General features: G+C 31.6%; 1 protein-coding gene and 1 pseudogene across 3 annotated transcripts in view; one reads left to right on the top strand and one right to left on the bottom strand.

Annotated features, from left to right (window-relative positions):
- The first annotated feature begins 439 nt into the window (after positions 1-439).
- Mdh2 (malate dehydrogenase 2) lies at positions 440-12909 on the top strand. 2 transcript variants are annotated; one of them, XM_076481422.1, is made up of 8 exons: positions 440-840; positions 4486-4680; positions 4980-5147; positions 5586-5711; positions 5898-6074; positions 7941-7991; positions 10552-10653; positions 11439-12909. In XM_076481422.1, exons 1-8 carry the CDS (start codon positions 766-768, stop codon positions 11565-11567), a joined length of 1023 nt encoding a protein of 340 aa, XP_076337537.1. In that variant the 5' UTR covers positions 440-765; the 3' UTR covers positions 11568-12909. The 2 variants fall into 2 exon arrangements, with proteins under 2 accessions (XP_076337537.1, XP_076337538.1); XM_076481423.1 differs by lacking the exon at positions 7941-7991.
- LOC143239849 (serine/threonine-protein kinase NLK-like) overlaps positions 11696-15000 on the bottom strand; it is a 38217-nt pseudogene continuing 34912 nt past the window's right edge. The window contains exon 10 of the transcript XR_013021405.1: positions 11696-14808. The product of XR_013021405.1 is annotated as a serine/threonine-protein kinase NLK-like (transcript). The remainder of the gene's footprint in view (positions 14809-15000) is intronic.

Here is a 15000-nt window from a genome sequence, read left to right on the forward strand (position 1 = left end):
CAGAGATTTCATAAAAATTTCTGAGAAGCACTGCTTCTGCTGATATGTTGCATAACAATTTTTTATACCCTCATGATGACGAGAAACCTACTAGGGGTAAAAATGTATTCTACAGACGACTGGTTTGTGTATTAAAACTTTAATTAAAATAAAGTACTTACTGGACAATGTTTCGACCTTTTCAGGTCATCTTCAGGTTAATAAAAAAAACGTTGTTCTATACTGTATTTTAATTAAAGCTATAATAGCCATACCAGCCGTCTTTAGGATACATTTTTTAAAATCCTGTCATAATCTAAGCGGAGAGGTTATACAGATGAAAGTAATACAATATACCTGAGTAATAAACCTACCGAATAGCCCATGTATGTTTCCTTACCCGTATTTTAAAAATCTCCTGTGGCACAGGGGCATGTCTACATCCTTACAACGCTAGAAACCAGGTTCCTATACCCATGATGAGCAGAATACATATAGACCATTATATAGCTTTGCGGTTAACTACAAACAAACCATATTGAGAAAGCGACCCCTACGTATAACTCCATGTCATTGAGACGCTCTGCGCATATTGCGCAATTGGTTTCATGTTCGGAAAATACGACCTGGTTTTAATATAACTGTATAAGTTACTGTGCAGTTTAATTAGGGACTGAGTTTAGAAATCTCTGTGGACCGGTGTTGCTTCTTTGACCTTGAAGGGTAACGTTTTCCAACTGTTCCTAGGTTGGTAATTTTTAGTCAAAATTAATATAAAACATAAAGATGCTTTCCAGATTTGCGAAGATAACTGTTGCTGCTTCAACGATTTCTTTGCGCTCATTTTCGACTACTATTCATGTAAGTTTTAGAAACAAAATGCCATGTTCATTCAAATTATTTATGACACTTTAGTGTAATATCAATGATATGAGACTGAAGGCATGATGATATTAACTTCGGCATTACGGTGTACAGTTCATATTTTTCTATTCCTTCTACTTCTAATAACATAAACGATAATAGTAACTAATAAAGACAATAGTAAAGTAAATGTGTGATTTGGGTTACTGAATACTGCTATTTATAGGGTTATGACCTTTCTTTAAAGTTTAAGGTTTAGGTAAGATGAAAAAATAGCAGTTATGTTATATTATGTGCTTATTAGTTTTAGCTTTACTGTTACTAGTCAAGTTTTTTTTACAAATTGTGATCTCCCTTTTTTAACATTTAAATCGTGCATAATATATGACCAATGGCAATAGCAACTTGGAAGATTTGCAAAGACATAATGTATGTTTTTTTTAAGATTATGCTTTTCATTGTTAGTGTTACTTAATTGTGGTATTCGTCTAATACTAATAATAAAATGCAGGTTGAAGGATTTATGATTGTTTGAAAAATTCACTTTGAGAAGTGGGATACAAAAACATACTGTTACTTATTAAATATAAACATTTCTTAACAATGTTTTTATTTCTTGGGATGAGTGTACTGGTGTAGTACTTACAGTAGCAGTTTCAAAAAATTAGTTCTCATTTAGGATTTTTTAAGCCATTGGTATAATTTCTTCAGTTTTAATGTAGCTGGTCAAAATTTTTGCTGAGTACTGTGGGAGGATATGTATTTACTGCAGTTATTAGTTATGCCTCAAAAATGTTGTTATACTTCTAGTGGTTTCTGTTGAGGTAGGTTATTTTTTTATTATTTGGTAAGGTAAGAAAATTACAAAATTCAGTTCACTCCATGATAAAAAGCATTTTATTTGACTAAAATGTGGTAAAAGTTCAACAATAGGATTCAATTCAATTTAACAAATAATACTAAACAGTCAAGTGTTAACACTTTCAACTACTTATTGTAATTTATTGAACTTGTATTTTTTGTTGTTAGAATACAGAGTTAGTATTAATAAAACTTAAATAACAACCTATGTTACCAGTTCCATAATCAAATTAATTATAACAGACTTGTTCATCATTGAATAATTTTAACAAAATCTTAGTGAACTTGTGTTTTATTAAGTTACAATGTTAAGAGCAGCTGGTAGCTACCTCGCAGCCAGGAATTATATTTCAAATAAAAATACTTGACTTATCTGAATATTTGATATTTTGTGAACTACATCAATAATATTAATAGTAAAGGTGATTAATTAATAACAATAATCATGATAATATTAATGATAATGTCACAAAAATTAATTATAAATTTGATATATATTTGTTGTATGTGTGAGAGAGTATAATGTAAATTAATACATTCAACAAAGCTATGTTCATTAAGTCAAGGGCTTCTGTAATGTTAAAACTTCCATTAGGCAAATAGTAATATAGATATAAATGTCTAGATTGAAAGATGTAGTCTGTAGGAGATTTAGTTTTACTTTGTTCTCAGAATCTTTTGTTTGTTTAACAAAGAACTGGAATACTATATACTCTTAAAGTACAAGTTTAGTATTAAAAAAATACTAATTTAGCACATTAGAGTAGGTAAATGTATTAGAAACACTTACTTTTTTATAATTTGTTTTTCACATTTTGATAATATTCAGTATTTGGTTCTTCCTTCTTTTTTTTTTTTTTTTGCATCAACCAAAACATTTGTACAGAAACACCGTATTTTACCTGCTGTAGTAGCAAGCAAGACATTTGTGGAGACTTTAGTAAATGAAATGGTAATTGGAAATGGTAATAATCCAACCAATCATAACATACTCTCTAGAATCCACCAGTACACCATGAAAGACCAACACTTTATATATATATATATATATACACACACACACACACACACACACACACACTGACCTGAAGGCGAAAGGCGGTAATCTTTCAAAACTTTGTCCCCTACACTTGTGTCTCCACAATAGGAAGTTGGTTTATTTTATAAAGTTTCATCAGTTAAAACCCTTGTTCCTGGTGCTAATCAATTCCATTGTTATAAATGAGAACCAAGAAGTTCCCTCATGCCACTTTGATAGAGACAAGTCATGAATTGAATAATGTAGTCTATACTATAGTATAACTGTTACTCTCTAATCTTAACTAAACCTTAGATGAAGCAGTTTATGTTGAGATGCCACAGGAAAAGAATTATTAGATGAACAGTATGAAGATGATCTATTGTCTTCTTCACATAATAACTCTTCTTTTTCCCAGTCTATTGGTGAATGTGGCACTGAGAAACCATCCCTATGAGCTACTGTTTTCAGTGCAAATACCTAATTGGGATATTTAACATAGTGTTTAATTTACCTGAATATCCAGAAATTTTAGTCATGCAAAAATAACAGTCGGATAATCTTTTGACTCGTGCCATATCATGGCACTGTAGGTGGCATACTTGGTCTCTTATTATTTAACCATGTTAAGCCAGATGTACAAGCTGTACAACACATATGAAGCCCATTGGTTTCCATGGTTACCAGTTTAACACCCAAAAATAGCTTTATTTGTGTGTGATATTTTCCTTCATAAAACTGTAATATTTTCTACATATGTAGAAAATATATAAACTGTTTGCATTTTTAGAATTTACATGAACTGGAAGCAACCAGCATTTCAGATGATCTTCTAAAAAAAATAAAAATTACAAAAATAATTTAAAGGATATGAGAAAATAGTTCTGCAGAACTTCATTATTATGGGTATGATGCGAGGAAAAAGAGTGGAGTGAAGTGACTAGGAGTGACAGGTGTCACTCTACTCCATTTACACTCAGTTGAGGGACTTGTCAAATATTCTGGCAAACTGGATACACAAGTTTTGTGATTCTGAGACAGAGCAGATGATCATAAGAATGAAATAAAAGTTTTGTGTTATTCAACATAATTATATCAAGAACAAATATCATGTACATGAACAATATATTTGGAATTTCATACCAACTAAATATAGTAAGTGTTTGATGCTATCAAAAATGTATGCCTTTTACCCATTAAACTGTCCAAATGTATTTGGTTTCACAGCATAAATCTATTGTACTGAAGTGATTGCATGGTATTTAACATAGTGCAGATAAAATATTAAAATAATTCTAAATCCAGAGGTGATGGCTAAATTGTTATTACATTTTTTTAAATCATCATCAAATTACTCTGAATCACTTGAATTTTTTAAAATTTTGTCCAATAGCAAATTTTTGTTGTCTAGTGAATTATTCCCCTATAGGTTTTAAGAACTTGCCATGCTTATTCTGTTTTAGTTTCTGTATAGTTGGGTGAATGTATTTAAGTAAGTTGTCTAATTATGTTGTACATCTTTCAACTTCTGCATCTTATCCTAAAGTATTTTTGTGTGTGTGTTTGTAAATACATACGAGTTTTACTCCAGCTTATATAGTTGACATATTGTACTTTCATAATGAGGTTATAGTTTTATTTTTTGTTCTTGATAGTCTTTGAAGTAATCCAGTTGTTTCGTACTTTAATTCAATAAATTGACTGTGTATATTTTAAAATTTTACTATTATTCTATAAGCATTCTTGATGCATTGCTTTATTAGAATAATGTGAAAGTTGCTATCCTTGGGGCCAGTGGTGGGATTGGCCAGCCCATGTCATTGCTTTTGAAGAACAACCCTATGATCACCCATTTATCCTTGTTTGATATTGCACACACTCCAGGTGTAACTGCAGATCTCGGCCACATCAACACCAGGGCCAAAGTCAGTGGTCATTTAGGCCCAGAACAGTTAAAGGTGAGATGATATAATATGTGTTTGTACTTATTGTAGAATACAGAGAAATATGGGTGCTTATATTTCTTTGATAGTGTTATGAAAATTATTACACACACCCACACATTGAGAAGATTACTTTTTCTTGATATATAAAAAATCAAAACATCAAACAACTGTTTGTTCCAACTTGTGAAATTTAAAACCATTTACATTAAAATTATGGCAGTTTCCACTTTAGTTCCATGGAAAAAGAGAAATTACTAGAAATGTCAGACATGTCTGTTTTAAAACTGTGAATATATTTCTTGTAACGTTAGGAGTCGCTGAATGAAGCTGATGTTGTTGTGATCCCTGCTGGAGTGCCAAGAAAACCTGGTATGACTAGAGATGACCTTTTTAATACCAATGCATCTATAGTTCGTGACCTGACTGATGCTTGTGCTCAAACTTGTCCAAAAGCTATGATCTGTATTATTGCAAATCCTGTAAGGAAATCAAATTTTTGATTTGTACATAACATTTATTAGTAATTACAGTTAAAATGGTTTTTTTATAAAGTTGTATAGACTGTGCCCTACTTGCTTATAATATTGTTATTTAATAAAAAAATGTAACAGTAAAAATAAACTTAAGTTACAAAATTTTTGTATATGTAATCATCTTGATATTTTGCTTTTACATTCTGATACATGATTCATATTTTGATTAAAAATCAGGTTACTGGATCAACAGATCTGGAGGCTTAAACTTTTTAAATGATATTAACTACTGTCATAATAAATGATGTTATATCAAGCAAAATATGAAGTGAGCTCAGTTAATACTTAAAAATCTAACACCTTTATTTAATACTTGGTGGCCTGACTAGTTTTTTTGTTGAATGTTTATTAATATTTAAAATAATTAATATTTGTTGTCTGCAGGTGAACTCAACAGTCCCAATTGCAAGCGAAGTTTTCAAACAACGGGGAGTCTATGATTCAAACAGAATTTTTGGTGTTACATCACTTGATGTAGTTAGAGCAAATACTTTTATTGCAGAAGCCAAGGTTTGTGTTTTGAAATATTCAAATGTTAGAAGCTGTTAGTCATTACTGTAGAAGCTGTATATACACAAGTTTCTCTTTAAAGGATGTAACAGATTAAGGTATAATTCAAATGCTCTTTTTAACAGAAAAAATTATTCATTAATAAATGTTAGGATTTTATAATTATTTTACTTTTTTTTTTTTAAGGGACTGGATCCAACCCAGGTTAATGTCCCAGTAATTGGAGGTCATTCTGGTGTGACTATTATTCCTGTAATATCTCAGGCAACTCCAGCAGTATCTTTTAAAGATGATGAACTGGATGCCATGACAAAAAGAATCCAGGAGGCAGGAACTGAGGTTGTAAAAGCAAAAGATGGAGCAGTAAGTTTTACTCAGTGGGAGTAGGTTATTACTTGTAAACGACATGTATTAAATATTGCACAAAATCGGTTCGAAAAGCACAAGTAGGAATCAGGATTGTGAAAATAGGACAGAATTGGTAAACAAAGTAATTTGAAATGCAGATGGTAGGAACCAGGACATTGAATAAGATCCATTAATACAAAGGGGTTGAAATGTACTTGAAGCTAAGTATGATTTCATTAATTTTTAATTCAGCAGGCAAAATAGAATAACCAATGTGCTACTTATGTTTTGTGGAAACAAATATTAAAGCTAAAACCTGTATGTCTTTCATTTTATAAGTCAAATTAATGAAGCTGCAGAATGTATATATTATATCCAGTATTTCATGTATTATGAACTTCTGGTATTTTTGTTTTATTGGTTCAAACACGCATTTCTGAAAAAATTGAATTTCTTATAAAATAACTAATTTTCATGTTTTTAGTAGTGTAGATTTTCTGATGTTAGATAATCAGTATACCTCATCATATTAAACATTGCTTATCTGTCTGTCGGTTAAAAAACAAAAATTGATTCCCAGTGATAGATTTGTGTATATGTCATTATCTAGTTTCAAGTAGTTTAAATTTAAAATACTTGTATTAAATTGTTGGCATAAAGAAATTTGCTGTTATATACTCTTCAAAACAAGAAACACAAAAGGGATATTTTTGTTATTTTAAAGAGAAATATATGTAATAACGTTACAAGCTCAGAGTGTGTGATATTACACGTGTTAAGGCACTGATTGTCAGACCAAAATGACAATAAAAGTTGTGCACTTTGAAAATGGAGGAAAACATCGGATTTTTCGCCAAAACTCATGCGTGTCCAATAAATTTGTTTGAGAGATCTGCATGTTCTGCAAGTGCAACATGCGCAAAATCTCTATAAAAGTGACGGGTTCTTGGTTTCCATAGCTCAGTGTTAAGCCACTGACACGCAATACAGTTACGCCAAGACTGACTAAAGCACAACGCAACAACGCCATTGGAAGCAGGCGAATCTCGATCAGATGTTGCCAGAGCTGTGAATGTCCACCCAAGCACCATCACAAGGCTATGGAATTGTCACCAACAACATGGATCAACCGTGACCGTCCACAATCTGGCAGCCCTTGTGTGACCACGCCCGCACAAGATCGCAACATCCAGTTACGTCGCCTTCGGGATAGGACCACCACTGCGACGTCTACTGCCTCAACCATACCAGGGCTGCGTAGGATTTCCGATCATACCGTACGCAACCGTCAACGAGATTCTTGGGCCCCATGTGCAACCCATCATGGTGAACGTCAACGACGTTGTAAAAACATGGCAACCCCCGTCCTCACACAGCCCGATTCACCACCGTCTTCTTCAGATATCACAACATCAACATTCTTCCCTGGCCCTCCAGATCACCAAACTTAAACCCCATCGAACATCTTTGGGACGAGTTGGACCGACGTCTGCGACGGCGACAACCTCAATCTCAGACTCTACCTCAGCTTGCAGCAGCTTTGCAGGCTGAGTGGACAGCCATTCCACAGGATGTGATTCGTCATCTCATCGCTTCCATGGGCAGGAGATGCCAAGCAGTTATTGATGCTCACGGGGGGCATACTCGTTATTGACGTTGAGTGATGTTGGACTTCGCCTTCGCAGACTTTTCACATTCAGCAGTGAATGTGCAAAGTTTCACACATGTCATACAACACTACCTGGAATAAACTTAACAATTTGTCTCATATTTTACCTTTTGCATTTCTTTTTTTGAAGAGTATAAATAACTACAATCCTAATTGTAAACAAAATAAAATTATACCAATATAAATATTGCAGAATAAACCTTTTTTTCTAGGGTTCAGCCACTTTGTCTATGGCTTATGCTGGTGCACGATTTACCAACTCGGTAAGGTTTATCATAATCATTGTACAAGACATGATTTATCAAAAACATGCAAAGGGAAAGCCTTATTTTGAACCAGAGGTGTTGCTAGTACGTGTAACCTTTGCCCCAATTATATTTGACAGTGCTCTGAATACCCCACTGGTTTCTTGAAAAGCCAGGATGAAAAAAAACTTGTACTGAAATGCTGAAAATTTACAAGTCTTTGGTCCCAAGCCCTAAATCTTTCAAATATCTAGCAGCACTTCTGTTGTATAAAATATACATTTCATAAGTACAACTCATTCGACCAAGGTCTGTGATTTTATTTCATAAAATGTGATGATAAAACCTTTATATTGTTACTAAGCTTTTTAAACTTTTACACATGGAGGATATCAAACAACTTTGGGTTTTTTATAAACACAGTTGAATAATCAAATAACTACACTGATTTTATATATTTTCATTATAATTTATTGAGGGTACTAATAAAGATTTTAGATTTTATAAAATATAAAACTTCGAGCAGACTATGGACACTACCTATCTCATTGAAATCTTTGCTCAAAAGAAGATGGAAGTCTTTTCAAAGATTAAAATGTGGGGAAAGCCACTCTTGGAACATTCTAAGCTGTTTATTGGTTATTTGCATACCATGTAATGAAATGTATATAAGGGACTTTTCAAAAAATGGAAAGAGTTGAACAGGCCACTGTTTATTTAGTACATATCTCACTAAAATAACAAGATATGAGGTTCTTATTTTATATTACAAACATCTCATTTTAAACAGTGGTGCATTCAGCATAACTCTTAACTCACTGAAATCTATATTTAGATTTATTTTATTTTTGTGAAACTTATTTTTTTACCCTATCATAAAGTGAAGTTGGTCAATTTGACTGACCTCCTAACTGCCAAAGAAAGAAAACAAACTGACAGAAATCTACCACTTTTTTTCTTTTCCAGAATAAATTCAAATTAAAACTACATTACTTTATTCGCAGTAGATTTAAGCTATTAACATTATCCATTTATTTATAATTATATTTTGCCTTTTTAAAATGTGCCTAACTGCAAACTGTGTCATTAGAAGTTATAAATCACTTGGCATTTGCAGCTTGCATTACACTATCAAATTATATTGCCCACATACTGTTTGTGTGTGTGTGCAAAACATTTTGGTTATTAATTTTATCTAATGTAATATTCCTTAACCTAGAAAGATCCATATTTTTCCAGTTTAGTTACTTTTATTATAATTAAAAATGGGAAACAAAATGCTTGCCTTGCCTTTTTTGGTTGATTGTTGGACATTTAAACTCAGTTTTTATACCAATGATAGTAATGTACTAAATAACTTATTGTTTAATTATATAATGCACCAAAGAACATAGACTAATAACATGCTTAATGTAGACTATTTTCCCTAACTTTTATAATTTTTCTGCTTTTCTAACTATGCAAAGAGAGCTGTTACAAATTCATCCAAGGTAGTCATTAAGTTTCTCAGAAGAATGTTACATGTACTTTGAGTGAAATTGACTGTGTTCAGAACACACATTGCAATATGTCATGTAACAGATGAATACCTTTCCTTTGTATTGGTTATACTACAGCACATAATTAAATGTAAAAAGAAAACAACATATCTGGAAAGAGAGGAAGTGACAGGTGAGTATGGTAGGAATGTTACGATTTTCTGTTGATAGTTTTGTAGGCTATAAAAATTATGGTTTGTCTGAGCAATGGATATTTACATTTAATTTTTACTCCCTTAATGGGTGGTGGTGGGGAAAAGTAAGACAAGATGCCTAAAACAATTGTGATACTAGGGGAAATTTAATATTTGAAAAATATTTTATTGTAGAATTAGGAACTTAAAACTTGTATACTATTAAAATTATTTGCCAAATTTTTTTGCTCTACCAAGTGGTATAACAAAGTAGTTTACTAAACTTTTGAATGTAAGAAACAAACTTTCATGTAGTAAAGGATGTCAGGAGAGAAAGGGTTAAAATAATGTTTCTGAAACACACACGCACCAATTTATTTTCAAACAACTTGAGTTTAGAGGGGTCTGTGTACATTTAATTGTTATACTTAAGTCAAAATAATAACTTTTCTATAACTGTAAGTTACTGAAAAACTTGTCGTCTGGTGTAACTGAGATAAGTTTACAAACTTCTAATACTGAAACCATGGGTTCAATTTACCATGGTCAACATAGCTGAACATGTCTTTGCTGGACAAGAAAATAGGGAGGAATGACATTGAAGTTAAACACTTTTTAAATGTTCTTTTGTTAATATCATGTTTACCTGAACTATATTATATATGCCAATATTAAATTATTAAAACAAGCAAATGAAATCCTGGTTTGTGTAGTATGTTACTGCTTTTATATTTGTTGCTAATACTGTTACTGGATTGACACATTTCAGGCTGACCCATTATAGTAAATTATGCACAACTACTATATATATATATATATTTGTCAGACTTGTTTTTAAGAAAGGTAAATGTTGCTCAAGTAAATATTTTATTTCTCAGCTAATTTTGAAATATTTCATTAAAACAGTTGCTTGAAGCAATGAAGGGAAAGGAAGGTGTAGTGGAGTGTACCTTTGTAAAATCATCTGAAACAGAAGCTGCTTACTTTGCTTCTCCAATTCTTCTTGGGGTGAGTTAATCTTTACCTTGACTTAACCCTTTTGTATTTCTAGATACACAAGAACTTTGTTTTGTCTCTTTCTCCCAATAAGTGTTAGTAATTATTGCTTTTTTATAGTGCCAATTACTAGTATTGGAAACCTTCATATAACAACCCCTATATTTACAACTTTGCTTTGAGTGTACTGTTATGTGGACCATTATTTATAAATCCTTTATTACATGGTATACTTTGCCTAAATAATACAGCCTCATCACCATCAGTACATGAAAATTAAAACACTATGCTATAACTCTGTTTTCAATTTAATCATATCATAGCAATCTTTGACTTTTTTTTTTTTTTATTCTGTTTGTGGTAAAATGTCCGCTCTGCAAGTTAGGGCTAAATGGCTAGTCATCGTCATGTATAGAAGGATTCTTTACTGATGCCAGTTACCTAAATTACAGATTTTATAAAAGGAAGTTTTTCTTAATATGGTCAAAGCTATGTTTTTTTCAATTTTCATAATGAAAATGATTTAATCAGCTGTGACATTTCTTTTAACATCATTCATATGGGCTGGAGACAGGTAAATTTGGACAATGTTTGGACTTTAAGCCTCTAAGAATTTTCCTACTACAATTTTGAAAAATATACAGAATTATTGCTAGATGTATGTGTGAAGTTCAATTCAACTACAATTATTTCAACCTACCATCGTTTTGTGTTTAATGTTTTTATTTTGAAATGTTTCCATATTGTATACACACAGATTTAATTCTGATTATGTGATTAAACTTTTCTTGCTGTAGCCAAATGGAATTGTCAAAAACCTGGGCATTGGAAAACTTTCACCCTATGAGACTGAACTTGTTAAGAAAGCCATGCCAGAGTTATTATCTAACATTAAGAAAGGAGAAAATTTTGTAAAAATGAGCTAGTTTAAAGTAGTAACTAGTTGCATTAGCCAGTCTTTGTTGAAACCTTTGTGTGTAGACTTAAATAGTTATAAAAGTGTTAAACCAGAAATAAAGGTGAAGTTTATCCAAGTAAAAACATTATACAAATAGAAAGTTTGAGTAATTTTATTAAATCAAGTGGTAAAAATCAAACTTACCCAATGAGCACACTTACGATCTAGGAGGTAACATATCAGGCACTACACATTACAAAAAAAGTGCTGTTGTCTCAGATTTAAATTTAGAACTTTACCCACATCTTGCCAGAACTGTACTAGTGAAGGATGTTTTAATTTAAACACTTATGCAAAGGCTGGTATTTTAGATAAGTTCTGTTTATTGCAAGGTTATTTAGTTCTAGAAGACAGACAGAAGCACTGTATACTAAAGAAAACTGATTTCACCGCAGTCTGCAATTAAGTAAAATACCATTAATCGTCACCCCTCAATCCTTCCTATGGTTTTAGCTTCGTTAAGAATGTTAGATGCTTCTAACCGGTTTATTTTTGCTTTAAAGTACTTTTTTTCTATATTATATATCATACATATCCAATGACATTTTACTAACACACAAGCAAAAATATTTTCTGTTAGAATATAACAGCTAAGGACTAAGTTAAGCAACATAATAAACAAGTTTAAAATAATCATCCTATAATGAATGGAGAAAAAAACATTTGCTATTAAGATGTCTAAAGTGTGCATGATTGCTTAGTAAGTGTTAATAACTTCATTCTTTGTACTTCACAAATACTATCTCTAAAGTTAACTTAGTCTAATAGTTTCACATGGGCTATTATTGTATTGAGACTTTAATAAGAAAATATTTGTACAAAAACATGCAGCATTTTTAACTTCATACTAAAGGTTAGTTTAATGCTTCTACTATATTAACATAATAGTTTTGTATAAACAGAACCTAAGAATAATGGCAGTATCTCATGAGAACTTAGAGATCACCTAATTAAAATGTGGATTAGAATGAAAAATATCCAAAACATTTGTGAAGTCTTGGTAAAACAAGGGGAGCACCCAATGGATGACACAGTCAACCTTTTTCCATATGAATTACATTGCTGCAAATATTGTTAACATGTTTTTTTCTAGAGGATATATCTTACACCTACACCTCGACTGGTAAAAACTGATTTACGATGTAGGAAATGTGTATTTTTCTTCAAACAAAGGAACTTTATTGAATTTGTGATATTTTGGATATACTTCAATATCTAAGGAAGTGATAGTTGACAAATTCTGTACCATTTGCAACTACATGAACTAGTAATAAAAATTAAGTTTTTAAGTACATAGTGCTACATCACAAGTATTGTGTACGTGTATGGTGTTTATAATGCAAACTGTTGACAAGTGACAAACCTTTACATACACATCCAAATTAATTCTTAAGCTGATATTGAAACAATTTAAGAAAACTGAGAAAGAAGAAAAAACAGCACAGTACTTATGTAAGAGCTGCACAAAAATTATCACCAGACAGATCTAAACCTCCATCTATTATACACTAACCATCTGTTCCTTTGCATATGAATTCAATATTTCCTTATTACATGTAAGGATGTACTTCAATTAACCAGCCCAAGAATTCTTGAAATGACAAAGAAAATTTGAATCTTCTAGCCTATTTCTGTGAAAGATTCTACACGTATCAGTGATAAAGATTGCGATAAAGAGAAAGACCTGACAAAGCTAAACCAACAAAAATGACTAGAGCTTTCTAAGATGAGTACCAGTCTTTCCCTGATGAGATATCTGACAGTTCTAAACTAAAAGGCTAGAATTACCTAGTTCATAGAATTAGTTTTCTCCAGTTGTATCCATCACAGCTTGTTGTGGACTAGAAAATAAGCTAGATTCATAGTTTTGAAAGCTCATATCTTAGTGTTTCTCTATGAGAGATCTGACAACCTCTAGTTTAACAGAAAGTATTCCATAATCCTGTCCAGAAAAAGTTACTCCAAAGCTAAACCAAACTGGCTAATTTCCTTACGTGGGAGGCTGCAAGTTAGTCCCCCTTTGCAGCTTCAACATGTCAGTAAATATCAAATTATTTATAATTCTTACAGAGAACAGGATGAGATTAACTCTTTAGATTTGTAGTGGGTCTATGGTTGTAGGTTAATGCTTTGATGAAATGTAAATGTTGAAGGTATACATTACTCATCACAATAATATACAGCTCCTGAGTTAATGTTACTAATACTTCATATTATACAAATACTCTACAACAGTGAATCTGATATTTATTTTCAAGAACAATTTGTAAATTTTGAGGGGAGGTGCTTTATTTGAAAACAAATATTTAATAATTTCATTTCTGTTAGAACACAGAACTGGAGAAAATTAGCAGTTGCACAGGTGTATTAACACATCTATGGTACAAAAAATATTGGTAAAAACTTGATGAAAAAAACCATTGTCTATTTTTCTTTACAATAACTGCTCATGTGGTTTAACAATATTCATTACATTGTTTTCTAGAAAGCTTTCTCATCTAAAAATAATTTCAGTGCTAAAAATACATACAACAATAAAACAAACCTAGATTTTTACAAGAAAATACTTAAGGTTGGAAATCCTTTTAAGATAAGTATAAAACTTTGACATGAGCACCAATATAACTTGAGGTAAAAATGAATAATGTCCAACTTATGAAATAAAAATTTGGAGGAGATTATACAAGTAAAAGATGGTGTCATGTTGTTACTTCCTAAATCCTTCATTTCTTTCTCCAAGGAAAATGTCATGCCATAATTAAATCAAAGTTTAAAACAATGATGTGAAATAAAAGGCATATGAAACACTTTGCAAATATTTCTTCAAAACCTTCTAGTTTCATTTTATCATTGTGACTTGTGTGTGTCAAATAACAAGTCTGAGGATTCACAATCTCTTTAAAAAGAACTTTTTACCTTCATTGTCTAATACTGCTGCTCCACTGCTATTAGATAAGTGGCCATAGCTGCAGGAGCAAAGGCACCTGACATTAACTCCAAGGAGTAGTTAAAAAAATTGCATTTAAATATAAACTGTAATTATAATAATTTGTTTGGATGGCTCAATTCAGAGGAGTGTCTTGTACTGAAAACATCATGGAAAGGTTTTTCTTTGAAAATTTGGCAAAATAGCTACTAAATTGAAATCCTAAGGTCATTCCCATTGATGGGGGGATGGAGGAAGTTCCAAGGGATGAGCAACAGCAGAGCTAAATAATTAAAAAACAAAAAACATTACACTACATCAGTCAGGATAGAGGTTTCTAAAATTATGGATTAACAAAATAATTAGTAGCATAATATTAAGTTACTAATATTGGCATTTAACCAATAAAGGCACTATGCTACAACAAGTGTATCTAAGGTAATACTGTATTTGAAGCATGTGAAGATTCTGTGGA

This window comes from Tachypleus tridentatus, chromosome 13 (genome assembly GCF_004210375.1).
Source record: "Tachypleus tridentatus isolate NWPU-2018 chromosome 13, ASM421037v1, whole genome shotgun sequence".
NCBI classification, from domain to species: domain Eukaryota; kingdom Metazoa; phylum Arthropoda; class Merostomata; order Xiphosura; family Limulidae; genus Tachypleus; species Tachypleus tridentatus.